The 24375-nt window shown below is 44.9% G+C and overlaps 2 protein-coding genes across 2 annotated transcripts; both read right to left on the reverse strand.

Annotated features, from left to right (window-relative positions):
* Positions 1 to 91: 91 nt before the first annotated feature.
* Positions 92 to 3644, reverse strand: BLOC1S2 (biogenesis of lysosomal organelles complex 1 subunit 2). The gene is made up of 5 exons (XM_063405743.1): positions 3485 to 3644; positions 2608 to 2724; positions 1664 to 1783; positions 1066 to 1170; positions 92 to 632 (listed from the first exon to the last, which is right to left on the reverse strand). Exons 1-5 carry the CDS (start codon positions 3534 to 3536, stop codon positions 601 to 603), a joined length of 426 nt encoding a protein of 141 aa, XP_063261813.1. The 5' UTR covers positions 3537 to 3644; the 3' UTR covers positions 92 to 600.
* A 534-nt stretch (positions 3645 to 4178) lies between these two features.
* LOC134554799 (broad substrate specificity ATP-binding cassette transporter ABCG2-like) lies at positions 4179 to 22882 on the reverse strand. Its single transcript, XM_063405741.1, has 16 exons — positions 22513 to 22882; positions 20726 to 21009; positions 20090 to 20149; positions 18712 to 18826; positions 16342 to 16494; positions 15477 to 15634; positions 14247 to 14398; positions 12931 to 13047; positions 11836 to 12101; positions 11208 to 11290; positions 10787 to 10876; positions 9231 to 9355; positions 8718 to 8872; positions 7235 to 7324; positions 5956 to 6068; positions 4179 to 5070 (listed from the first exon to the last, which is right to left on the reverse strand). Exons 2-16 carry the CDS (start codon positions 21007 to 21009, stop codon positions 4923 to 4925), a joined length of 2109 nt encoding a protein of 702 aa, XP_063261811.1. The 5' UTR covers positions 22513 to 22882; the 3' UTR covers positions 4179 to 4922.
* Positions 22883 to 24375: the final 1493 nt, after the last annotated feature.

Below are 24375 nucleotides of genomic sequence, written 5' to 3' on the forward strand. Positions count from 1 at the left end.
AGGAGTTTGTCTTTACTAACAGACCCCTTTGAAAAAAATAAACAAAACAGCTTGTGTAATCTTTCCAAAATAATTTGAGATTCCACAGAAATAAATGCAGCAAGTTTATTGTAAATTTGTGATTAGTCTTTCTATTTCAAACAGATAAAAGGGGATACCAAAATGAAATGTTTTCAATACCCCACCCATTAAGTCCAAAGGTCCAGGTATCTTCCCAACAGAGCTCAACAAAGGAAAACTTGAAGTTTAGGTCCTGCTGCTACTAAGGGAAAATGTCTTTACAGATTATGGACGACTTTCCCTAGACCAAGTATTTCATGTGCAAAACAGGACGAACACACATATAGCCAGTATCGACATGAGCTAAAGACAAGCTTCTACTTCTCACTGCAGAACTGAGGCAACAGTACCCTTGAGAAGAGGAAAGTATTATTCAGCCTTAGGCCTGAATACAGCCTACTGTATTCAACAGCTGGAAAAAGTTTCCAGTCTCCATGTCAGCTGTAACCAAATCCTTGTCAACATACAGAATTGCTGCTGTGCAAAACCAGAGATTAATCCGATTCACTGCCCAATTCCACCTTACATACTGTTGTAATTTCATCGTTTCTCCAGTTTTTTGTACTTGGCTTCTGCAGAAGGAAAAATACTATTTTAGTACTGGGTAGGTAAAAGATTTGCATCCTGTAAGCTAATTTACTGTATCATTCAGGATCCTTTTTTTCTAATGCATTTAGGCAAATATAATTGTACAATAAGTTCTCTTACGGACCCCATGCCTAAGTCAGAAAATAGTATTAATTTAAGCCAAGAGGGCTTGGGTGCCTGGTGGAACATTATGAATCCCTCAGTTTACAAGGTTAAACATCAGTCTTTAAAATATAAGTAAGTGCATACCATAAAAAAGAAATCAAGCCTCCCTAATAAGCAGTAGTTTAACAACACCTGTACTAGTCCACCATAATGTAACTCATTACATGAATCTTTTCCCAGTGCTTATCACTTCACACACAATGTTTATACTCAAAAGCAGCATAGGACTTAACAGTGGAGAATGATAGTTACCAAGTTTTTTGGAATATGCATCCAATTTATAAGCTGCCTGCTCCAGAGCTGCAACCTGTTCTTCAATTAGGTTTATCTGTTCCAGATATGGCTGAAGATCAGCATCTTTAAAAAGTGTAAAAATTTCATCTGTCAGTTCTCAGCAATGCATTTCCAAGAAGCAGTTCACACTTGAAACACACAAATTTCTTATTACATTTTTCAAATAGGACAGTTCAAAAGGTCCCCTCTCCTGCCTCAAAATTAAGTGGTGACTCTGACAGCCATGTTCTAGGAAAATATGAAATGTTTAAGAATACTGTCTAGTCTCTAACACAAGTAACAAGAGAACATGAATTAAAAGAAGTGTTATTCCTATCAGATCCAGAATCTGTGGTAAACCCAGGACACAAATTCAGATGTATTTTCTCTTACAGTAGTCTACTTAGTCTAAAGCTGAAAAAAATGTACAAGACTGGCATTGCATAGCAGCACATTTATATCACTGAGTTTTCTTTCCTTCAGCAGTAACAAAGTGTGAACCTTCTGACTCTAAGATGCTTTATTTCCCAAGCAAGTGCACCATTCATTACACCCCTACCTTATTTGGTGTACTTACATTTTTGGTTTAAATCCTTCAGGTTTCTACTGATGTTTATAGCAATATCTTTCATTTCTAAGTACTTCAAGCTAGTCAGCTTATTCATGTTTTCCAAGAGTTTGTAGTCTTCACTGGTGGCTTAAAAAAAATACAGTTTATTTTAATTAAAAGTGATGTGGTTTGAATTGTGTGCAGACTCTTCAAGAGATTTCAAACCAACAGCCAAATGAAGCACAACAGTTTAGATGGCAATACAGGTTATTAGTATACACTCTACAAAAAGATGACATTTTGTGAATTGCAAAAATCAACTGCACTGATGAAGTCACTTCTAAACATTTTTGAGAAAAATATACTAAGTCCTCATATTTCTATTCTTAATTCTGTCAGTTAGACACTTAGGTTTAGAAAACTGACAGCACAAATCCAGACTGGTAATCTGTAACATATATCCTTCAAGTCTGTGCATATCCGTAGTGCTGAGGAGTGCTTTCAAAATTAGAGCCTATGCAATGCATTAACTTGGTGAGCAGTTTACTTTGCTCCAGTTAATTTTGCACAGCAGTTTATTCTAAAGCATATATGTCGGCAAATATGTATGATTCCTGCTCTCAGGAAAAAAAAATTCCATTCTCTGTAGTGCATCCCTCCTACTCTGTCTTAACCTAAATGACTTTTGTTAGATTGATTTTCCATGTACAAACTTCTTCAAGATGAAAAAGAATTATTTTTAAGCTGCTGATATCACACTGAATTGTTCTGAAAAATACTTGTGCTATTCTGGGACTTCATTAAATTAATATAATTAATCTCAGTGTTGTTAGCAGCCTAGCAAGGTGCCAAATTTGGACTCCAAGTCTTACCAGATGTGATCTAGTTACAGTTTACATAAACTATGCCACAGATTTATTTGAAACAAAATGAAAAGAAAGATCTTGCAGATCAGTGTTGGAGTGCCTTACCTGTCAGTTCACCTGTCAAGTAAGTGGCCATTTTGCTGAACATGTCTTTGCAGAGTTCATTGATGTCTGCCTCCGCTGGCTCCTTAGCTTCCTCTGCAGTTTCAACAGCAGGATCCTCTACTCAAGGTAAAGACATTACCAGGTTAAGGCAAACTATAGCAAGTACAGAAACACAACAGAATCATTAAATGGACCCATTCTTTTCCCTCTTCAAGCTGCCTACAGCTACTTTCCATGTAAGTTGCCTTCTTTACACGAAGAGGTAACAAACCATGGCAGGTTCTTTGAAGTAGAACCAACATTATTACCAAATATTGTTTTAGGGCCTGACAGCACCGACAACTATTAGCCCCCTCTTGTACTTAGACAGTAAAGCAATTTGGGGAGAACTTCTGAGCACCTGTGCACGGTGCTGCTGTTTATTTCTAGTCACTGACTCGGAACAGAAGCACAGCAGCTCCGGTCCGCTTCGTAAGGGCCTCAACAGACCCCACCTGCGGAAAGCGGCAATCGCCGCTTTTCTTCTCCAAAATCATTTCCACCGCCATCTGCCCTCGCTGGGCCCTCCCCGGAACAGTCCGGCACCTCTTCCCCAACCCCACAGGCCGCTCTTTCCCCGGCGGCAGCGTTTGCCGGCTCGCACACGAAGGCCACTCGCGGCCCGCCGCTCCCTCCGACCGCAGCGGCGGCGCGGGCAGGACCCGGCCGGGCCCCGGGGCAGCAGCGGCGGCGGCAGCGGTGCGGTACGGCCCGGCCGGCACACGCCAGGCCGCGGGCCCGCCGGGAGCTCCTGCCCGCGCCGCGGCCTCCCCGGGCCCAGCCCCGCGCCGCGGCCCCGGGGCACGCCCGGCCCCAGCCCTTGCCCTCCGGCCCTTACGCTTGGGGGGCTGCGCGCCGGCCTCGGGCGGCCCCTCCGCCGCGGCCGCCATGGGCACAGAGCGTCTCCCGCGGCCCGGAGCCGCCTCCTCCGGCCCGCGCCAGCCCGGGACCGGCGAGGGAGGAGCCCCGGAGCCTCCGCCCTTGAGGGGCGGGCAGGGAGGGTGTGCCGTGTGCGAGCGCTGCGGGGCCGCGGCTGCAAATACAAATACAGGGGTGTAAAACGTGGTACGAGGGTGCTTTGCCCCAGCTGTTAAGGGCAGCGAGGCAGAACCGAGAGCGCCTGGTTTGTGCTCGGTGCGGCTGCGCCGCCAGTGCGGTCATTTCCCGCTTCCCACCCAACCGGACCGCTCATGGCCACGGCCCCGGCAGGACTCGCACCGCACGTCTGGTCCAGGGGCTGCTGCGAGCCCGCCCCTCGCAGAAAAACCCTTCACTCCTGTGTTTGAGGATGTTTTCCTTGGGCTTAGCTGATCCGCTTACATCTGCAGGTTTTAATGCAATTTCAAAGCATCTCTTCTGCTGCCGCTGAGGTGCTACCGGCACGATAGTCTGTCCTGTGGGACTGTGGCACATGTTGCTGAAGTGGACACAGCAGAGTCTACCTAGGGTTTTTTCAGACCATAGTGTAAGTAGCACTATAGAGAGATAGTGCAGCTAAGAATTGAGTCTGTTGTTAAAAACTTCTGCCAGTAGTAAGTATACAGATTTTTATTTAGAAAAAAAATAAAGAAAAATGCAACTCCCTCCCTTCCTTTTAAGTAGTAAATATATTTCTTGCTGGTCACAGTGGGGAGGGAAGTTCTTTGGTTTCTTTTTTCTGCAGTCCAACAGTATATATTTCTCTTCTTAGGTGAGAAATCTCACACCACTGCTGTTTAGTTTTTAATGAAGCTAAAGTTGTTTCTGGAAGTAGCTTCCACTGAGAAGCTACTAGAAATATAACTGTTCTTTCCTGGTAACGAGTGCTTGGTCTCTGTACTGACTTCAAACTCAAATGCATCTCCAACACCTTGGAGGACAGAGAGGTCTCTGTCTCTCCACAGATGTGACAGCCACTAACAAAGGCAACATATCAAAGCATAAATGCCACCATCACCTTCCACCTTTTGTGACGGAGAAGCTCACATGTTCAATGAATTACTTTGTGTATAAGCTGGCCACATAATAATAACGGTTTACAATATAAAGTCTGATATGTACCTAAGGAATTATGAGAATTATATTTTCTTAGGAAAAATCACTTATGCAATGTACATTAATGCATTTTTTCTTAAAACCCACAAGCGTGTGGAGATCACGCTCCAGAAACGGGGGAACAGGCTTCCCATCTGAAGTCCAGCAAAGTCAGCTGAAACATTTTGGCAATCTGCAGTAGGCCCTAACAAGCTCTGCAGTTTTAACACCTGAGAAGCTGCAGGGCAAGGCAACACAGGAGCTTATGTGAACTTCCTCATAAACCGGAGTTTTGCATAGGCAATGATAAGGAAGATAACAGTCATGCAGAAGAGAGCCACTATGTTTTCCCACATTGCCCAGTTGGTAGGAGCGATTCCTTGGCTGCACAGGTATGCTTCACCAGAACACCTGCAGAAAAGCAAGGGGCACAAGTTCATGTTACTGTGTGGCACACATCTTCAGGGAATTACTTTTATTCCTGTTTCCCAAAGATCCTTCTACCCTCAACTCTGCAAAACAGGTGATAGAAATAGAGACCCCATCAGAAAATAAAACTCAAGGGACAAATCTAGATCTCTAGTTCTCGTAATTCTTCGGTAGCAATCTAATTGTTCTTTATAGATAACTGGCTATTTATAAGGAAACCTCAGAACCACCTTAAACCATGGTAAGTACAGAAGCATTAACTTCCCCTCAACAATCAGTGAAGTCCAAAAACTGTGGAAACAGTCCTCTAGCACTGCTCCCTGCAAAACACTCAGTTTGCCATCTCTCTAGTGTGTGTCACAAAATAGTTGCACTGCTACAGCTTAAGGTATCATAGCCAGGAATATTTCAAATGGGGCAAAATGGAGCACTGGGCGAGACACCACTTGGCTCTCTTGCATCTGCAGGGAGGTTAATATTTATAAACAAGTTCTGTGGTGGAGGCATGTTTCTGATCACAGGTCTACAGCTTTCCAGCAATTCTGTAGCTGTCCACACACTGCATTTTCATTGTTAAGTGACCCTGGATTTGTTTAGGAAAACTGATCAATCAGGGTTAGGTTATCAAATACAAAACTTAATTTAGCTCTTCTGCCTATTTTTACAAGTAAAGTTTCATCCCTACTTCACTCTTGGGTGATTGTTAAGCTTTTATTGTATAATCCTACAATACATTACTTTGGGACATGTTGTTGAGACTGGCTTATAAGTGGTTATTCTGCAAATAGTATAAAAATTTGACACAGTCAGACTTCCCTTTAAGCAAGTCATCACGATTCAGGCCCAGAACCACCATGAGTTACTTACATTTCTTCTGAAATATTGGGGGGACAACTGCCTGTATCTCCCACAAACACTGTAGCATTTGGCTTCTTCTCACCACAGAAGTAGAGATCTCTGTACTCATTCACCTGAAGAGCCTAGGGAAAGAGGCAGACAGGATTTTTGTGGAGTTCATGGCTTGGGGTGTTAAAACTGAAACACTTTAATAGAACTTGATTATTAGAATACACATACCACTATTCTTGGAATCATGTGCTCATGTGTCCTTTTATTTTCAAGCTCTTAATGACTGCCTTTCTTAGGAACTACTCCAAATTCTACATGCAGGGTGGTTTGTTGTCCCAGGCCTTGGCTTCAAAGTTACTTAGCTATGGGTTTCTGCCTTGTCAGCTACAAGTTCCTGTTCATCCACTTTCACCTGGGTCAATCTACTGATCCATAGAACCATGCAGACACTCCAGCACCACCACACTGAAGGCATGGCACAGTAAGCCAGAGCAAGAGATGAAACGTTCCCCAGCACTGGCATCCTGCACTCACTGCTATCTCAGAGGACACTTCCACACTGAGTAACACTGATAAAATACCTCAATGATACCCAAACAATTAAGTCTCCCACATCTCCCACCCTGCACCAGTTCCGGCATTCATTTCAGTCATTTGTTACTCAAAGTAGGACACTACTCCTTCCAAAGAGGCTTGGCCAGGATGCAAACAGGAGATCAAAACACAACTCCCACCTGTGACCTGCTTTATCTATTTACTGTGTTTCAAGTAGCTGCACCCTTAGATTTCTGGTACCCCAGCTCCTTACTATTCAGAAAAGTCAAATTTCCCTTCAAAGGAAGCCACATTGAAGACTGAGACACTCGTGTACTATAGTAAATCCTTTAACCAGTTGGGAAGTCACTGGCCCCAGACTGGCCACCCATACAGTAGTGTCTGGAGAGGCTGCACAGTATTTGATTTTATTCTAAACCACAGGGATCAACTATTCAGGCTAGGAATTAGTGCCTGACTAGACAGCTTGCTCTGCTGCTGTCCAAGCAGCACTGATTCTGTAGCACAAAGTGTTTGTTCAGTCTCTGAGGGACTTCCAGCTCTCACACAGTGTTCCAACTTTTGCTTCCTTTTTGAGGCTCACTGGTTTGTTTTGTTGTTTGTTTTTTTTTTTTACCACGTTCATGCAATGAAACAAACCAAATCTGGCTTTAAGAGAACTTCATACTTTACTCAAAACCTCCCCAGGAAGCAGCAGTGTGGCTACATTACTCAGAGGAGACCAATGCTACTTTCTACTCACAGTGAGGCCATATCGGGGGATGCTGAAGTACTTGAGCCAGTTCAGCCAGCCCATTACTGAAGGCAGGTTCACTAAGAGGCCAGAAAAGATCTGAAATAGGACAGAAGAGACTGATGAGTCAAAAACTCTGTTTACTGTAAATAATACTATTCCTGCATAGATGCTGCAGTTCCCAGCAGAGGTGCACTGGAACCAATGGACCTACTACTGCTGTCACGCCTGTACCCACAGACATGAGTTGGAGCCTTGGGGCACTCCCACGCTGCTGGCCCAACAGCACTCCCCAGTACCTCAGCTGAACTGCTTGCAAAGAGGTCAGAAAGGTTTTCTACAACCACATGTGAGCTAAGAAGCATGATCACAACTTCTTACTCAGGAGGACTGTCCAATGGTAGAGCTAGCCAGAGGCTGAAGAAGGATGACTGGGAGATGAGAAAGTGGAGAATTAAAAAGGAGAAAAATGGGGAGCCTTAAGAGCTGTTATTTCAGTGTTCTCTCTCTTACATCTTTTATCCATGTTTTCTCTTGTCTGGAAAAATATTTGCTTTTACTTCTTACCACAAGTGGTCTTCATAGCTAAACGTGACACTTCAGCCTCTGCTTCATCACAAGTGATCTTCTGCTTACCCCACTGACTTTCAGGACATGCACGTGTCACTCCCTATACACTGTGACTTAATGTACATCAGCTGCCCTTCACTACACATGCACGCTTCTCACCCACAGTGAGCACTTGAAGCAGTGCACTATCACTTGGCTTATTGCAAAAGTAGGTTAAATTGCAAATCAAAGAATAAGGGATGTGCTGGGGCTCAGAGCTTGTACACAGACAGTGACCAAGAATCATCTAACAAGAAATACGTAATTTGTTAGGTCTCACAGTCAAGAAGTTTTATCACCAGCATCATCTCTCTGAAAAAGAATTCACAGCTCTCATCTATGAGTAGTCAAAATTCCTTTTTCTCTCTCTCTTGTTCTGTTCCTTAAAAAATCCATGGGGAAGAGTACTGAAGTAATTTCTTGAACCCCAGAGCAATATTGAATTACAAAAATGAGAGGGTTTGTGCCTTCTGATCCCACTTGGGCAGCAAAAATTAATGTAAAAAAAAAATCAACAGATCTAAAGTTTATTTCAAGGCTTTTTCATTTTAAATTATCTAGTTGATCACTTTGATTTCTAATACTGAAAATGCAAGATTTTTTAAAATCAATCTTTGTAAGGACAATTTAATAAAAACAAGCAACACTGTCTGGAAAGCTGTGGTGGCATCACAACTACTGAATTGCACCCCACCCTTAGACTACAAGCTGGCAGAAGTAGATCTTTGACTACAGTGACAATAAAATCACAAGCATGGGGCAGATGTGCCACTGGACTATGGATATTTTAGCTTGCCTAGGGCTAGCTCAACCCAGCCCTCTCAGCTGGTCTCAGCTCTTCTCTCCCCTCCACCAAACAAGCACAAACCCCTCATATACTTACAAGCATCAGGACAAAACAAATGGTGATGAGCAGATTTGCCACAGCCACCACCTCCATGCCAGCACTGATAGCCAGGGACATGGCTGTGGCAGTGTAGGACACCAGTATCAGGGTCAGCATGAAGAAGAAGAATCGCCCTGCAACAGCTTGGTATCCTGTCAAAAAACAGGAAGGCAAGAGTCCAGTAAACAACCACATTATGAGTTCCAGAAAGGTACCCCTGGATTCCTGTACAAGACAGGCAATCAGGAAGAAAGACCAAGTCTGGAGTTGGCAGGAACTATGCATGCTTCAAAGGCCCAAAGAGCATTACCAAAAGATGTTGTCAGGCAGGCCCCTGTGCTGGATTGCTGGGGTGTCTGCCCCTGCCCCAGAGTCCTCCAGAGTTAGGATGCCAAGCACTTAAATCACTTGGAGGTTCAAGAAGCAGTATATTAGATACAGGAATCTGGTTAAGTCAGAAATCAAATGTGTTGGAAGATGACAGGTTCAATGAAAGCATCAATTCTTTACCAATCATCCAGTAAGTGATGCATGAGAATATGATGGCTGGAGTAGTTCTCATGGGCAGCAGATCTCCTATCATCAAGGCCAGGAAGTAGGCAGACACACGGTAATATCCACTGGTGTACTGATGGCTGCGAGGACAGGAAGGAGGGGAGTTGTACAGGTTTAGAGGTTCTGTAGGAAGCAGGCTCAGAGTGCGTGTTTGGTTTATCCTGATTTGTTTTCAGCTCTTTCTACCACTCTCTCCTCTCTATGCAAATTGCTTATATTCTCTGTGCTACCACAGACACTCTGTGAAGTAAGGGCTGATCTGTCTCTTAGACCCTGCAGTGAAACCAACAGCCCTCCAAGGAAAGTGAATGAAAGACTGTATGATTGCTAAGTAAAATATCAAAAAAACCTCTCAAGTCTCTTTTCAAAGAAAAAGATCCTTAATACAAGGGCACAGGGAAGCATTAGGCTTCTATAAACTGGAGGAACACTTCAGCCACTGCTAACTCACACAGCTGCTTCCAAGGAAGAAGGAATGATATCTAACAATGGGAAAACAGCTTTGGGACATCAACTCACCTCCATTTCACAAGGCAATTAAATGTCTTTATGATTGTTTTACTGCTTAATGAAGCTCAGGAAAAGATGCTTTAACAGGTGAGGTGCCTAAATCCCCATGACACAGCTGGTAATCTACACTGGCAAGCAGGGCAGACTAGCAAGAAATGGCACTGTGGGGGGATTTCACTCCTGAACAGCTGTTAGGGACAATACCAAGCTGCTCTGAGCAGCCTGTGGGTGGACATGTACATTCCAGGCATAAATCTCCAGCTTCCTTTTTACTGCATAGGATCTGTCTTTTGTCCTTCTATTGCATGAGCTGGAGGCATCTCCAAACTACACTTTCAACAAATATGTATGTATACATGTGTGTATACTGTATCTACAGGCATAGACATATATATACACACATACAAAAACATATTTATATATGTATATATATAAATATAAAGTTATTACACATAAATACTTTTACAGTAACTATATTTAATGATATATCAAAGTAATTACTTATAACAACGATGTAATAATCAAGCACATCCCTCTAAACAGAGAGATGCACTTGATTATAAACAAGATCTTGTAAGCCAGGCAGCAGCCCCTTCATCTGAGCATGCCTTGCAAAGTTTTTCCAGGAACTCTCCCCTCATTTTTGCACAGTCGTGCCACTTTAGGACCATTGCAAGACTGTGTGTCAGCCCTTGTGAGAAAGAGGGCAGGAAGGATTCACGGTCTGCAGCATTCACACGCAGACCTCAAAACCAGCTGTTACCAAAAGTAGGTAGGAAAAGCAGTAAACTGCCACACAGTAAGCAAGTAAAAGCATTTCCTCCTTCCCCCAGCTCTTAGCATTTCAGGTCCCTGCTCTACAGACTGACTTGGCATTACTATTACAATCTGATGTTGCAAGGGTGCAATCAATCTTTGGTGGTAATGATTTTGTTCAGCGTGTAAGGTACTGCCCCACCTCATTCCAGGGTATGAGACAGTCCAAGTGCCTTACTACTTACACAAATAATTTCTTGTCTCTGATGAATAGCTCAATTGCAGACACACTGGAAAAACACTGGTTTGTAGTGACAAAAAACAAGGATCCAACCCTAGAAGGCAAAATAGAACAGTGGAAAAGTGAGGGAACAACTACCTCAAACACTGGTAGCCTCAGACATCATCATACCATCAAGTCAGTGCTCTTCTCTGACCACAGAATGGAGACATTTAATTGTGCTACTGTAAATCTTAGCTGGATCCTTTTTCTTCGCTTTTACATCCCCTTTGTACTTATGTGCAAGCCTGACAGAACTGTGCACTGAGACTTGTGAACCCAACCCTTCTTAGTATTTCAAGTGGATCTCAAGGCCTTCCTTCTTTGTGCTCAAACCTGACTGCTACAGATAGAAAAATAAGCAAAGCTACGGCTTTCCATCTTACCTATTCTGAATGCCACTTCGGTCCAGTTTTACACCAAAAAAGATAGCACCCACAACCAAGGCTAGAATTACAGTCACTGCGATCTGGAAGTGGAAAGAAGAAAGAAAAAAGGAAATCCTTCAGGTAAGCAAAAAAAAAGGAACTAACATTATTAAGTCATATGCAGGGTTTAAGATTTACACCTGCCTTAAGCCTTGCTCTTCTGAGGCAATGTATACCTATGACACACAGAATTAAAATCCTTATGACAGTTTTTCAGATTTTATCCTCTTCACTCTTCTACTTCATTCTTTGGCTAGGAGAGTTTAGTAGAAACACACTTATAGAATAACCGATTTTAAAGTGAGGCACCATTTTAGTATCACCCTAGAAGATCCCTATGTGACCCAGAGAAAGGAGCACTTTCCCTGCACCCCAATCTTCAGTGCAGTAGTCTTTATGCTTAAATACACTGGAGATTTTTTCCAAAGGCCACAAAGGTAGCTGAGCATCTCACACCACTGACATGGCAGTGGCACAGGACTTCTGTTTCCCTCATTGCCTTTGAAAACATGATTCTGTCATACAAAGTGCAGCTTATGGGACTGGGATCAGCAAGAGTCTGAGACTTTTAGCAATTGTTACCTACTTGTGCAATGGAAGCCTGTGGGTTCCTGATGAGATTTTTCAGGGAACGCTTGGACACCCAGTACAGCTGAGTGAGGAATCCGTTTGCATAGGTAATCTCATGCTCCTGCTTGGATAGTCTCTGCTTGCTTCCCCGTCCAAGCTCCACTTTCCCCAGTGCTTCCTTTGTGCTCTGATATAGGCTGGAGCTGAGATATTTCTGGTGCAGCACATCTACCACACTGCTATCCACATTGTCTTCTGCCACTCCATTTCCACTGCTCACTTCTGAATGAGAAAAACAAGATGTGGCTTGTGATTCCCTATGAACCTGACCTTCAGATATGGACCATCAATAAGCTCAGCAATTCTGCAGGCTGAAGAAAAAGGCAGAAATGCCCAGAGAACTGAAGTTGCTCAAGCCTTAGCTCTGAGTTTAAGAGGCTAGCTTGAGTGAGAGGTTTTTCCTACAGTTTTAATTGAACCTAGCTAATCTGCCCATTCTTTCTGGCATAAAATGGTCATATTCTTCTAACATGACACCAGAAAACCTTTGTTTCATTGAATTTGGGAAAAATCAGTATTTGCTCTGATTCACATCACCGAAAACAGCTTTGCAAAATCTGTTTCCTTACAGTCCTTCAGTCAACAATGTGCTACATGATCCCCAAGCAAGTATTTCCAATATTTCACTCACTATATTGGTAGAGAACTTGTTCTTTAACAGTTGCAATCTCTTTCCCTCTCCTGTAAATCCAACACTCCTTAGCCTGTGTATTTTGTCTTCTCTGCAGTTGCCTCTTACGTGACTTAAAACTTGTCAGCTGCCTCTTGAGACTAAGAAGTTCGAGGTTTTCCAGTCTTTCCCTCACACTTTTTTTAAAATTTTTGGTATTTGTCATTGCTTTCCTATACTACTGAAGTGAAAAAATCCATTTAAAAGTTTTCTGATCTCTTTAAAGAAGCCCAAAAGAAAGTATATCTATTAGTAGGAAAAAGAGAAAGATAATGAAATGCCCTTAGACTCATTGAAACCCAGAGAATAAAAGCTTGCAAATCACCACATACAATTTCCCTTCTACACTAGCCAGCAGTGGACTTCTCCTTTGCAATTTACCTTTTCCTGTGTCCACATGTCTGTGATCGTCCTTGCTTGCTGCCACAGCAGTTGAATCACCATTTATGACATCGAGGAAGAAGTCAGCTGGATTATTGAAGGGTTCACATTCATATCCTTAAAAAAAAACAGAACAGATCAAACCAAAACCACACAGGCAACATGTTTGCATTGCACAGGGCACACCTCAGAAGGTCAGGTCTAATACTATATCACTTTTCCATAACCTGTTACCAGAAAACTTCACTGCTTTTCTTAAGTGTTACTTTACAGCAGTAGATGGACAGGATTTAGGAGATGGTGAATCCAGGGTATCTAAAGAGCTTCAAAGATGCTTATTTACTGATTTCAGGTGAGGAGGAATCTCTAACTTCTACCACAGCTCAGTATGGACTACTCTTGCCTCCCTCACAGTGCTGTTCAACTACATTCCACTCTGAAAGACACCCAGTTCCTCAGCAGAGATTTCTGGATGTGTGCTCTACAGCCTCAGATATTTCCTCTAAAGGCTAAGCTCTTGTTGGTGTTTCCCTGGTCACAAGGATGAGGAAGGGCTGTCCAAGAGCAGCTTCTTATAATACAGTTCTAAGTATGGGACAAGGAGGAAATTAAAAACAAACAAACCCAAAGACACTTATACAGCTTCCCTGAGAGAAAGGAAGTGGGCTATTTAAGAAGAGGAGCAGAAGTACTGACATTGGTTAAAGCATCTCCTTTAAAGCCAGGAAAAGGTTATAATCTAACGTGTCCACAGTTGCATCTACAGATTGGCAGCTCACTCCACATTCTCTGTTTGTTACAGTGAGAGACCTTCACCCTGCTTAGCTGGAGAGAGCACAGCCACCCAACAATGCAACTAATTACCCATCTTAAGGTACACCATAATTTTGTCCTCTTGGTTGCCCACCTGCATTCAGCCTAGAGCATATTTTTGGATCAATCTGTACAGACTGCTGCCAATCTGCAGGCTGTGGTTCAAAAACCACCAGATCTGCCACCAAGGCCTGGTATAACTACAAGCATTATCTTGTCTGCTGGACATCATGCTTATATATGTCCAAGTGACTCTTGGCTTTTGTCCTTGTGCAAGGCAAAACAAATGCAAGAGAGAACCATGCTCTCTTGTCTGAAAATTTTTGGGTTTTTCATTCTCTCTTTCCTGCTCTAACATAGCGCTGCTCTGACTGTATGTGTACAGTCTTTAACATCCTAGTGATAGAAAGGCACGGGCCTGTTATCCCATGCTAGGGCAAGAATCTACAAAGCAGATTTCACTCATGAGCCAGTTGCTTTTGCTCTTGCCATGGAAGACTTACCAATAGAACTGAAGTACTCCAGGGCGTGCTTTGCAGGACCATGGTACAGCACCTTTCCTGACGCCAGCAATGTCAGACTGTCAAACAGCTTGAATATGGAATAACGGGGCTGATGGATGGAAAATATGATGGTTCGCCCTCTTCTTGAGAGCCTGAAATAGAAACAAAACATCTCTTAAGTACACTAGACTTTGAATTTCAGAAAGGTAACCCCCAAGCATCAAAACCCAAGATAAATACTTGGCAACTTCTCAGGGTCTTGACCCAGAAAAACTTCTCTCCCTTCTCTGTCACTGTGTCAGATGCTGCCTGCAAGACTTTCAAGATAGCATCCATCACTACAGCAGACTATCACTGCAGTCCAGGTAGCCAAAGTACAATGTAGTCTGTAGCTAGCAAAGCCCGAGGCCACAGCTGTGTACAAACCCCTCCTTACATGTTTTTTATACCAGATGTCAACCTGACTAACTGGAACAGTCCTACTGCGCTCAATGCAGTACCAGGCATTACTTATCAGGCTGTGGAAGTCTCACCAGCTGAGATTTCTCTTAGCTCTTATGCTGAAGATTTATTCTAAAGAAAATTCAAAACAAGTTTTCCTTGAGGTTTGTCAGATGCTCTTTCAAGTGCTTTAGCACTGATGCCCAACAAGGACCCTTGATGATGTTTTCATCCACAAACACCAGAACAAGGCAACCCCCACAGGCAAAACCAGACAACATGCCACAAACCCAGGAGAAGGATTAGAAAGTCATTCTCATTAAATAAGCCTCTTTCATCCTCCTTGCATATAACTTTGCTCTAATTGTCAGAAGACAGTTCATCTCCACAACACAGGACACTGAGGGTAAATCTGCAGGTGAAGTTTTATCTGAGTTCAAGATTGTTGTTGTGTAATAAGACTCAGATGGAAGGCCAAGAATTTATAATTTCAGGGCCTGACCTCCCAGTCTACTCTTCATTGTGGCAAAGGGAAGCTGTCCAAGCTACATCTGCTTTTTGGGCTCCAATCCAATGCTTGCTGTGGAAAGATTCCCATAAGCTTAAAAAGGCTTTGGAAGAGACCCAAACAAATAATTTACCACCACTTCTGAGTATATTTGTCTAGGGAGTTTTTTGGGTGTTTTTTTTTAAAGAAGCACTTTTAAGGATTGCTCAGTCATAAGAACATTCCTATTTTTACTAATGAGTTGACAACCAAATTGCAACACAGTTCTGAAGAACTCTTACTTCTTCAGAAGGATGAGGACTGCATTGGCTGTGCTGGCATCAAGGCCAGTTGTTGGTTCATCCAGAAAAAGGACTGGTGGTTCTGTAATGAGCTCCATCCCAATGTTGGTTCTCTTCCGTTCCCCTCCAGACACTCCCCGGATCAATTCAGTTCCTACCTGCAAGCAGAAGAAATCAGATATGATTTGCAGCAAGACCCAGTCAATGCATGTTCTGGAGTTGTGGGCTTTCCACAGCCAGCAGCTGTTTTCATTTTCAGAGTCCCTTTAATGAACTGTAGGGCCAGCAGCAGGTGAATTTGTCTCAGTCTTACGGATTGTGTAGCACTATGCTAAGCCTCATTTTCAGAGGTACCAGGTGCCTTATGACTTTAGAGAACAAGGATGACACTGACAAGGAGGAGACAGAGTGAGGCTACAGCATTCAGAGGAGGCATTGGAGTGTAGGGATGCCTTTTTTTGGTAGCTTGCCTCTTAATACAAGCTTGGCAGAGAGCTTTTCCATCAAAGACCGGTTTTTCATCCCTCAGAGCTTTCAGAAATGAGAAAACAATTTTCTTGTCTTGTTCCACAAAGCCGGGAAGTGACTGAACAACTTTCCGAGATGCAATGACTAAGCGACTCCCTTCTGAATTTATACAACATGCTGGACATGGTCCAAATTCTTCCCCTTTTAGTAGCAAATACAAATACCTCTCTCCAAGCTCCCTCCTGAGCTGGAGACTGATTTCTTGCATGCAATATGGTTTAGTCAGATTCCTGTTTAGCTTCCTGTAACTGCACTACATACACCATACTGCCCAGAGACAGGTTGTTCAGTTGCCAGAGGCAGTATGATTTCTTAGAAAAGTGTTCTTGCTGCTCACCTTAGCATCAGCCACTTTGCTTAATCCCAGCTCATTGATTATCTGGGTGACTCGCTCTTCCTTCTCTTTAATGCTGATGGAGCTGGGGAGTCGCAGCGCAGCAGAGAATTGCAGGTTCTCCCTCACTGTCATCGTGCCCATAACAACATCATCCTGAAAGTACAAATGGACAGTTGGAAAGACTCCTCAGCTGCTCAGTGGGCACCAGAGTCCCTTAGTGGCAGCTACCAAATAAGCTGTTTGCAGATCACAGTGGAACTCAGTCTGAACTCCTTCAACTTTTACATGACATGAAATTCAAAGTCCTCAGTAGCAGTCAAGGGGAGACTGCAGCTCTGCAGGCCCCACAGCTTACACCGAGCACCCCCTCAGCCTGCTTTCAGGCTGAGAAGTGCAGACAGTGCTGCTTTGTACTGCATGTGCATTTTTCTTACTAGCCAAAACAAGGCAGAGCAGGTAGTGATTATGTAGAGTTAAACTTCTGTTAGTCCAGCTGGAGCCAAAGGACATTGCTAGTGCACAGTGTTCAAGGTAGATACACTCATGGAATCATTCTGGTCAGCTTTGTTCCCAGTTATAAGCCATACCTCGTTGTGATCCAGAGCACCTGCTGAGTTCAGCTGCCAACAAGGAGCTTTCCCCAGTTCCTCACTGGCAGCAGTTTCTCAGAGAAGCAAGAATATTGCACCAAGATGCTCCTGCCATGTCTCAGCTATGTACAACTCTTGGACCTAAGACTTTATTTTAAGGTTACAAATCTTCAGCAGTCATGTGCACTTTGAGGGAGAATCAAATCCACCCAGGTGACAGACCTGAGCAACCTACAGCAACCCACAACAACCATGAGTCAAACAGAGATTTATCATCGGGTCCATTCGGAGCTCCATGCGTCTCCATCACTCTCACTATGGTATTTGTACCAATTCTGTATCCTACCATATGATGAGAAAAAGGCTGCAACACTGGGTAGCTGCTGAGAAACATGCCTGTTACATCAGCCATCTTTGGAAGCTGATATAACATCCTCTAAGCTGAAGGGCAGCAGATTCTTGCCTGCTTTGGGACTCTGCCCATATCAGATGTAATATATCACTAGCACACATGATACACCAGTCAACCATGTTTGGCACTGGAGTTAACAGAGGAAGACAAGAATGTGCTGCTTTCCTGCCAAAGATGGTTTAGGCATTTCACACCCTCCCTTTCCACACCCCCTCAGCCTGACTCCAGCCTTGCATTCTCCACTCTCAGATCCCCCAATACAACTGTTGGGTCACTATACTGGAAACAAAACTGTGAATTTAAGCTTAATACCAAACATAACCATCAGTGGCATGCTTCACTCTCCGAGCATGAATGGAGAGACCATCAGCAGTTTTAAAGGGATAACATATGACTTAGCATGCCTATATGCTTATCTGCATAAAAATGATCCTGTAATTATGTAGGACTTCAGTGTTTATAGTTTTGGGTCCAGGGAGTACTGCCTGGGATGGCAAGGAGGAGAGACCATTTAATGTTTCACCAAGTTGCTTATCATTTTAAGGTTATGTTTGGTTGCTTTGGACATTTGAGAGACAAAAGTCTCAAACTGGGACCACTTGTGAGAAACATACTGGCTATTCATCACCCGCTGAGGATTTGGGGATCTCTGACCTGCAGGATCAAGATTTAGCACCAGTCTCATCCCACAGATCCTCCCAGGGCCCCCCAGCTAGCAGCTTTCAGCTGCCTGTGTCATATCTGCCTGCAGTCAGAACCCTGGATGGTTTCCAGATTTGGCTGCTCATACAATTGCCAAGAATCCCCTTCTCTCCAAGTTCCCCAGGGCTTTGAGGGTCTATTATTGGTCCAGGCCTCCACCCACTTCCGCAGATTCAGCTGGCTTTTCCTGTCTCCGAGTGGAATGAACCTCTGTCACAGCCAGCTAGAATCAGAGGAAGAACAGCAGGGATCTATTTATTTCCTAGAATTATTGTCTGATAGTTTGAAGGTACTTCTGCCAGCTAAAACTGCTTCTGAGTTTAACAACAAGAGATTCTGGGTGTCATGGTTTTTATCCTCCTTTTTTAAAAATCTTTACTAGCATGTCAGGGTAGAGTCCAAAGGACAAGTCACAGTAGCCCAGCAGTGTGGGCAATCATGTGGCTATGGGAAGACACACCTCTGTGCTTGACTAGGCTGGAATAACAGTTTGATCTTATTGTCTTCCATATCCCAGATGAAAAATAAAAACTGTAACATCTGAGTTATCAAATTAGGCTCTGTAGGGATCACTGAAAATTACCTAAACTAGTTGTTCATGTTTCCTCATCTTATGTGGTCTTCTATCCCAAGGTCTCCCAGGCCTTCAGGAAGGCAGTTACTCACCTGCACAACATATCCTGAGATGCACTTGAAATTTGGAGGTTGAGGGATACCATCTATAAGCACTTCTCCAGACAGACCTGCTGGGTCCTTTCTGGCAGCCAGCACATCTAGGAGACTTCAAACAAACACCAGGCATTAGGTTTTGCAATAACTGCTGCTTTTACCCTTGACTGGGTATGTACCACCAGCCAGGACTGAGTTACAGCCTGCTCACAGTGTGCTGCTAACCAGAGGGCACAGGAAGGGGCTTCCCCTACTCTGCAGGCAGAAAGTCTGGTGTACATCCAGGATTTGGCAGCACACGGTGTGCCACAGCAGTATGGCAGTGTACAGATGCTCACAACTCACAGAAGCCAACCCCCTACAGACATAAACTTGGTCTGTGTATTTACAGATAACCTCAAATGCACAGAGACAAAAGCATCCTGCTGAGTCATTGCAGGCTGCTCTCCAGCCAGGGGAACACTGAACTAACTTCTCTGATCTCAAGGAAATTAATCTATATGTGTGTAAACAAGACATGAGTTAAGATTAATTCTAGAAAGTAATATTTTTTTAACGTATCACTGGATTCTCCTTACTGCCAATGCAGAGGCCATGCTGTCTGCCAGGTAAGTAAACTGCCCTGATGAAGTGCTGCTCTGGAAAGCATCCTGATTAACCAGCAGTCTCCTTAGAGAAGAAGATCAATGGTCACCATAAAGACACACCTGTGTGAACCTTGGCCATATTTGCGAGTGTCTGACATTCTTAAAGTCAGAGACTGACAAACAGCTCTCTTACAACAGGAGAGAAAACAGCATTAGCACTGAATGGAGTTGGTCTACAGGGTATTTCTCTGTGTCTTCATCCAAAAATCTCAAGCATGTGTGCACCCCCACCAGCAGGCCACAGCCAAGCTGGGGTAAGGATCCAGAGCATCCTACAGAGTGCATTACACCACATTCCTGTCAGTTATCAGAGAGGGGTCTGACCTAGCAGCTTCAAGGAAGTCTTGTTGAAGGGAGCTCAGAGGGGGTGACATCTTCCATGCCCCAGGGGAGCTTGTACCCCATCCTGCACCCCATTAGCAGTCAGAACAGAGCCTATACCTGAACTGCAGTCATCCCAGTTCTGCCTGGTATCTTAACTCAGGCCACCACCAAAGATGACTGCAGTAACACAGAGCACCAGCTGGAGCAGATGAGAGTGGCACAGTCATGGTGCAAGAACTTCAGCAAAGCCAACAGAGGGGCAGGAGGTCAAACTGCATCACCAGATTTCTCAAAGGCATGCAGAGGTCTAAGTATGCAGATACCTCACATCTCCCCTAACCCTCAGCATCCCAAATCTACTTTGAACAGCTGACTGTCCATTTAAAGGAGCAGAAGGTACTCACGAAGATTTCCCGCTCCCTGTTGGTCCCAGGATGGCATTCAAGCCTGGTTTCATAATGCCACTGGAAAAAGGGAAGAGTTGTTACAAATAAGGACATTTACAAGGATCACCCATATGCAGATTTTAGTAGATGTGAAATGTGAACAAAATGCTGTTGAAAAAAAAATTTCAGAGATTAAAATATTCTTAAATCTGAAATCAATAAGCATTTTTCCTTTCCGTCCCAGACTGCCAGTCAGAGCAGAATCAGAACTGGACATAAAAAGGAATCTGCGAAAGACAGAAATTAAGTGTCTCCCCTGCTCAGCAGGGTCTTGAAAAAAAGCAACAGCTGCTCTCTGTTGCTCATTTCCTCTGATTGTACCTTGAGTCATAGTTAAGGGAACCCTCAGATCTTCTGGCAGGAGGACACATAAGTTTGGTCCTAATTTGCTCAGATCAATAACTGAAACTGCTTCAGCTATATCCCAGCTGTTTTGCCTAAAAGCAAATCAAAGTGCTTACATGAACTGCTGACTGGCAGCAGGGCAGTAATTTCTGTACCAGCACAGCTGGATCTAGAAGGTGACACGAGGTCACTGGTTCACAGCAGCAGATTAATTCCTACCCTCTAGTATTTCCTTAAGCAAACACTTACTTAACATTATGAAGGATCTTCTTTTCCACGATTTTCCGTTTACAAAGGAATCCACTGGGCTGCTTAACGGAGTACTGGATGTTATGGAAGCTCACAACGGAGCCACGAGGCGATCGGAGGGACTCTTGTGTTGGAACAGAACGTTGGAAATTGCCTGCTCCTTCCTCTTCTCCAACAGAAATAACGCTGTGATCAAAGGTGTCTGACATCATGTCCTTGTTACACAGGTCAAGCTCCACTGCATGGAGATTTTTGGGGTCACTGTTGTTTTGAGCAGTTCCCATCTGTTGAGATGAAGAACACAGAAACACGCAGGGAAGGGCACATGTGAACTAAGATTTCTCCAGAAAGTGTCTTGGAAGAGCAAGTTCGTGCACACCACACCAACCGGTACACGTGCCAAGTTTCCAAAAGGATGGACATCCGCACCAGAAGGCATCCGGTATCCCCAAAGGCACAGAAACCCACAGATTTAGAACTAACCTTTAAGAACAACATGTTCTTGAAGTAATTGATGCTTGCTCAAAGGGCATCTAAAGGGGCAAAAACAAGCCTACCTATGATGGTCACCATCTTTTGCAACACAGTCAGTACCACTAATGGAAGCTGTTACCATTGAAAGAGACTCAAGCTCACCTTCTTCAGTCATAACATGATTAACCCCTGCCCTCCAACAAAGCCAGCAGGGAAAGCCTATTAATGAATCCATATAAAGAACCACAGCAAGAAAAATGTTTGTGTTTATGAAAATGAAGGCCAGTCACAAGCATCTTGTTTGCTGCACAACTCTGTTTCAGAGATACTAATGTGATTAAAATAACAATTACACATGCTAAAAATTACTGTGATGCTGGGAAAAGCCAAGGTGCTCATCAGGTTAAAAGAGCAAGGAGAAAGACCTGTCCACAAACACATCCATTGCTAGTTCCTTGAATTTTGTGTGAAGGTAGAAGTATCCCACCAGCCACCCCTTTCCCACCATCTGTACTTCTTTCCACCCAGGACTGTGAGGGTGATAACCAGTAGGACCACCACTACAGCAATAGTAGATTCTCAGGGAGGGAGAGATGGTCACCCTGTTAAGAAACTGGAGCTACAAAAGCCAGGTTTAAAGAAAACAGAATTGCCCTTTCCTTTCTGACTCTTCCAACCACTAAAAGCTCAACAAGTTGCAGAAGCTTTTCGTGTATAAGTAAAATAAAAATAAGGGGCAAAGGAAGGGTTGTTTAGTGTGGACCCATACTGAAGTCTAAGACTAGTTAACCCTGGGAAAAACTTGATTATGGGAGACAACACAGGATAGGCTGGTTACATCAGCAAGAAATGGCTTATACACTTGAAAGGTTGCACAACAGATGATGGGGGGGAAAAATCAACAGGATGACAGTGACACTAGGGACAAAGACCTTGTTAGACTTTTGAACATTTTTCTTGTATCTGTCCTGGCTAGGTTCTGTGGTTTAGTCGACCGTACACCCTTTATTTAATACTGGTTTTAGTAAAGCTACCGATTAGCACAGGCAAGCGGATGTGTGCACGGACGGCAGGAGGACGAGAAAAGCCTAGCAGAGGCTACAGGTAGGCTCGGGCTGCAGCAGCACCTCTCGGCAGTGCCCCTCTGTCTCCCACCCACGGCCCGCGGGCCGCTGTCCCCACTCAGCCACGACCCGACCCAGCCACGCTCCGCTCTCCTCGCCCAGCCCGCGGCGCAGCCCCGGCCCCGCCAGCAGCGCTGCTCGGCCGCCCCCGCCCCGGCCCGGCCCGGCCCGGCCCGACCGCGCCGTTACCTCGCGGCTGCAACGGCGCTCGGAGTGCGCCGGCTCTGCCTCGGCGGCGTTTTATAAGCGGGTCCGAGCGGCGGGTTACATAAAGCGGCGGCGGGGAGTGCCGGCGGTGTCACGCAAACCCCGCCGGTGGCGGCCGAGGGCGGCGGTGATGGAGCCCCGCTCCGCGGGCGGCGCCGAGCCCGGCTGCGTGAGGGCCGCGCTGTGGGAGCGCCGTCCCCGCCGGCAGCGCTGGGCCCGGGGCGGCGGCGCGGAGCAGCCCCCGAGTGCTGGGGTGCCGGCGCTGTCAGCCCGCCTTCCCGGGGCGGGGAGAGCAGCGGGGCACGGCCGCGGTGCCCGCTCGCCGGGAGCCCCCGACGCGGCGGCGGACACGAGGAGCCCCGCGCAGTGCCCGCGGGCCCCGAGCACGCCGGCACCGCAGGGACTGCGAGGCAGCGCCCGCTCTCCTCCTGCCCTCCCACCTCCGGGAGAGGTCATCGCCCCCGGGGCACGGGTCCGGTCCAGCCGGGTCAGCTGGGGCCACTGCAGCCCTCGCAGCCCTGCCCAGGGTGACACTGCCGCTCCGATCTCACCTCTTGGGTGGCACTGTGCTCCCTGGTGGGCCCAGAGGGCGTCAGGACAGCCTGCTGGGATGACCCCTTGTCCCTCTGGTTGCCTCTCTGTGCTGCCATGTGTTCCCAGGTCGCAGAACGTGTGAAATCAGGAATATAGGATTTCCCTCAGTTTGTGGTCAAGCCTTTTGTCTTCCCATTCCCAAGCACTATTGTCTTTATAAATAAGCTCTATCTCCCCAGGTTCCTTGATGTTGTGAATGCAGGAAAAGCCCAAGTTTGTAGTTTATAAATACGATTTACAGCAAAGCTGTCAGGTCATCATATTAATTGCCTCCAGTTTGACCGCCCTCTGCAGCTCTGTATAGCACTACTTTTTTTCAAACTACACCTTTTCCTAGATCAATTTAAGGCTCAGCTAGGGTAAAATATACCTCTATCTATCCAATCAATAACAATAATAAAAACGCCAAAGGCTCGTCTCTGCCTTTTCCAACACCTGCCTCCTCTGGGTGTGTTGATATACCCGACACCACTGATGCATTAGGCAAAAGACACCCACATCCTATGAAGCAGCACTGCTCTGCAGGGCTGACAGGAGTCTGCAGGTAGGTTAATGGTGGTACTGAAATAGCCCTAGAGATCTCTCAGAAGAGCAGGTTTTGCCATAGGCTTGCTGAATGTTATCTTCAGTCACTCTATGGGTCAAAAGTGGACTTGAGTTCACGTTTCCTATGTGATTTAACTTCCTCTTTCAAGGAAAATCTGCCTACATTGAAGACTTTTGCTCTAGTGTTTCACTAAGCATACACATCTCTGTCTCCAAAAATATTTCAATCCTAAATACTCACTACCCCTCAACAAGCTGCAGAGGCAATTTTCTCTTGTCATGTGCCTGGAACAGTGAGACAAACAGAGCCTGTGTGCTTGGGAACAAAGGTGAGCATTTTCTGAGTCATGAACTTGCTGCTCCACATAGTGCCTGCACAGTGGTGCAGGAGAGCAGCTCACTTGAGGAGCACAATTAAAAGTTCACATTATTCTCGACAGCTTCAGTTGCACATCAGCTCCTCAGACAACGGTGGTAGGTGCCTTCATGCTGGTTACTGCTCCTCCCACACTTCGTGGAATGGAAAATCCAATTCTCTGTCCCCTGTGCCTAAGCTCATTCCAATGATAAAGAAATAAGCAGACGCCAGATACGGGGATATAAATCTGCCAAATACAGGATCTGGCTGGAGGGTCTGGCTTTTCTCTAGCCCATTCTTCAAGCAGCAGTCTTCTAGGCTTCTTCAAGGAGAGCCTGTTTTATCTC

Source organism: Prinia subflava, chromosome 9 (assembly GCF_021018805.1).
Source record: "Prinia subflava isolate CZ2003 ecotype Zambia chromosome 9, Cam_Psub_1.2, whole genome shotgun sequence".
NCBI classification, from domain to species: domain Eukaryota; kingdom Metazoa; phylum Chordata; class Aves; order Passeriformes; family Cisticolidae; genus Prinia; species Prinia subflava.

Bases quoted from the DNA above. Each gene is read 5' to 3' on its own strand.
- BLOC1S2 (XM_063405743.1), bottom strand. From the start codon at position 3,536: ATGGCGGCCGCGGCGGAGGGGCCGCCCGAGGCCGGCGCGCAGCCCCCC. The intron at 2,725-3,484 runs GTAAGGGCCGGA...TACCTTGAGTAG, and splicing joins CGGCGCGCAGCCCCCCAAGC to AGGATCCTGCTGTTGAAACT. The intron at 633-1,065 runs GTAACTATCATT...TTCCTTCTGCAG, and splicing joins TGCATATTCCAAAAAACTTG to AAGCCAAGTACAAAAAACTG.
- LOC134554799 (XM_063405741.1), bottom strand. From the start codon at position 21,009: ATGGGAACTGCTCAAAACAACAGTGACCCCAAAAATCTCCATGCAGTG. The intron at 16,495-18,711 runs GTGAGTAACTGC...TTGTACTTTCAG, and splicing joins TCTCAGGATATGTTGTGCAG to GATGATGTTGTTATGGGCAC. The intron at 8,873-9,230 runs GTAAAGAATTGA...GTTTTTTGACAG, and splicing joins CATCACTTACTGGATGATTG to GATACCAAGCTGTTGCAGGG.